Raw genomic sequence first — 2,523 nt, forward strand, 5'->3', positions numbered from 1 at the left:
GGAATATGTCCAGAAAGATTGTTATTATTGAGCAAAACATCAGTCAGATTTCCCATGTTCTCAATAAACTTAGGAATCTCCCCGGTAAGAGTGTTTGTCGAAAGGTCCAAGACTTGTAAAGAGTACAACTTCCCCAGACTAGCAGGAATTGAGCCACTCAAGTTATTACCAGCTAAAGAGAGAAACTTCAGATCTTTCATCTGGCAGAGGCTGGTGGGAATCTGACCCTGTAACCGGTTTCTACTGAGGTTCAAGGAAACAAGAGAGACCGAATCCCCTATAGTAAAGGGGATTGGTCCTGAAATCTGATTTCCAGATGCATCCAAAAACTTCAGTGATCTGCACGCTCTACTAACATTAGAAGGAATCTCACCAGTAAGAATATTATAACTGACATTCAAAAGCAATGCATCTAATCCATCACATTTCTTCAACAAATATGTGGGAAATGGTCCCGTGAGCTTGTTCTCTCCAACAAGAAGTGTGTAACCACTCTTTTCCTCCATCCTGCCACTTGCTATTGGCAATGACTGAATTCCGGTAAAGTTGTTTTGTCCGAAGTTGTGCAAAACTGAAAGACCAACTTGACCTAATGATGCGAAAAGGGTTCTCTCATGAACCTTTGTCGAAAAAAATGATGCATAAGGAGACGTAACATCATTAGATTCAAATGGATACCTACTCCAGGAAGGAAAGGGAGAACAAACATTGTTGGAGAAATCAGGAACTGAACCAGACAACATGTTTCCACTAACATCAAACACAGTCATACATGGAACATGAAGTTCCTCAGAAAGCTCCCCAGTAAGATTGTTAGAGCTCAGATCAAGAAAATGCAGCTTCTTACAGAAAACAAGCCGGTTTGGGAACTCTCCGGTGAAGAAATTCTGAGCCAAATTAACCATCTCCAACTCCCCACAAGCACCCCAACTATTAGGAAAACTTCCCTCCAAATTCACCATGGGAGCCCACAAAATCCTAAGCTTGGGAAGCGACACAATTTCCTCAGGCATTGCACCTTCAAAATAATTAAACTCATCACTCAAAGAAACAAATCCAACATCCTCAACTGGATCGAAAAGGTTGGACAGCACAACAACAGAAAGCTCCTTACAATTTCCAAGCTCGTGAGGAATAGAACCGCTAAGCGTATTCCTCGAAACATCCAGCACCTCAAGGCTCTTAAGGTTCCCAAATTCAGTAGGAATATCCTCTTCCAACAAATTTGAATACAACAAAAGTGTCCTCAAAACACCACAACTCCCCAAACTTTTCGGAATTGCTTGAACTAAAGAGTTACCAGACAAATCCAAATGCTCAAGCTTCCCACAATTTTCACCAATCTCCTTAGGAATAACACCACTGAATTGATTAAAAGACAAATACACCCCTCTAAGTTTCCCAACAAAACCAGGAACAGAACCATTCAAACCATTTGAAGCTAAATTCAAAACCTCTAAACTATCAAGAGAAGATAAAACACTAGGTACAACTCCAACAATCTTATTAAACCCCAAATTCAAAATCCTCAATTTTTTCAATCCTCGAACACGAAAAGGAAGATAACCACTAATCAAATTACCTTCTAAATCAAGAACCTCAAGTTTCTCCATACTCCAAATCTCTTCAGGAATTGAACCATCCAACCCATTAAAGGGTAAAGACAAAACCCTAAGCTCAGTTAACTCACTGATCAAAGATGGAAACTTTCCAAATAAAGAACCCTTAAAACCCACACAGCTTCTCCTAATTCCAAATCCATAAAGCGGAAACTTACTAAAACCGGAGCACGGGTGAGAACTCCGGTCACCACCACCGGAATCAACGCCACCACCGTTTCCGGTGATGTTGAGAGCAACTACACGCGATCTTGAATCACAGAGAACGCCAAACCAGGAACAGTAACCGGAGTCACCGTCACCGGCGGTGGAGTTCCATGAAGAGAGTACACCGGCGGGGTCGGAGAGAGAATATTTGAAACGGAGAAGAGTTGATTTGTCGGAAGAGAGTGAAACGGCGTCGTTTAGAGAAGAAAAGAAAAGAAGAAAGAAGAAAAAGAAGAAGTTGAATTGAGTGAATGAAATCCATTTGAAATTAAAAGTAGAAGAAAACATCTCACAGAAGAAGAAACAAGAGTCAATTGAAGAAAAAGCCCTTCTTTTTCTTCTTCTTCTTCACTGTTTCTATTTAAGGGAAAGAAAAAGGGGTTTTCTGAAAACCCTAATTGGAATTTTGAAGGGGAAAGTGAAAATGCTGAGAAAGAAGGTGACAAACAAAAGACTCAACGCAAACTTCTTTTTTTTTTTTTTTTTTTTTTTTTTTTTTTTTTTTTTTTTTTTTTTTTTTTTTTTTTTTTTTTTTTTTTTTTTTTTTTTTTTTTTTTTTTTTTTTTTTTTTTTTTTTTTTTTTTTTTTTTTTTTTTTTTTTTTTTTTTTTTTTTTTTTTTTTTTTTTTTTTTTTTTTTTTTTTTTTTTTTTTTTTTTTTTTTTTTTTTTTTTTTTTTTTTTTTTTTTTTTTTTTTTT

General features: G+C 36.9%; 1 protein-coding gene across 1 annotated transcript in view; it reads right to left on the reverse strand.

Annotated features, from left to right (window-relative positions):
• The window catches only part of LOC101508918 (LRR receptor-like serine/threonine-protein kinase RPK2), a 3,960-nt gene extending 1,531 nt beyond the window's left edge, over nt 1-2,429 (reverse strand). The window contains exon 1 of the mRNA XM_073365166.1: nt 1-2,429. This exon is cut by the window's left edge and continues 1,531 nt beyond it. Within this exon, the coding sequence (XP_073221267.1) occupies nt 1-2,114 (2,114 nt within the window). The 5' untranslated portion in view covers nt 2,115-2,429.
• Nucleotides 2,430-2,523: the final 94 nt, after the last annotated feature.

Source organism: Cicer arietinum, chromosome 2 (assembly GCF_000331145.2).
Source record: "Cicer arietinum cultivar CDC Frontier isolate Library 1 chromosome 2, Cicar.CDCFrontier_v2.0, whole genome shotgun sequence".
In the NCBI taxonomy this organism is placed as follows: Eukaryota; Viridiplantae; Streptophyta; class Magnoliopsida; order Fabales; family Fabaceae; genus Cicer; species Cicer arietinum.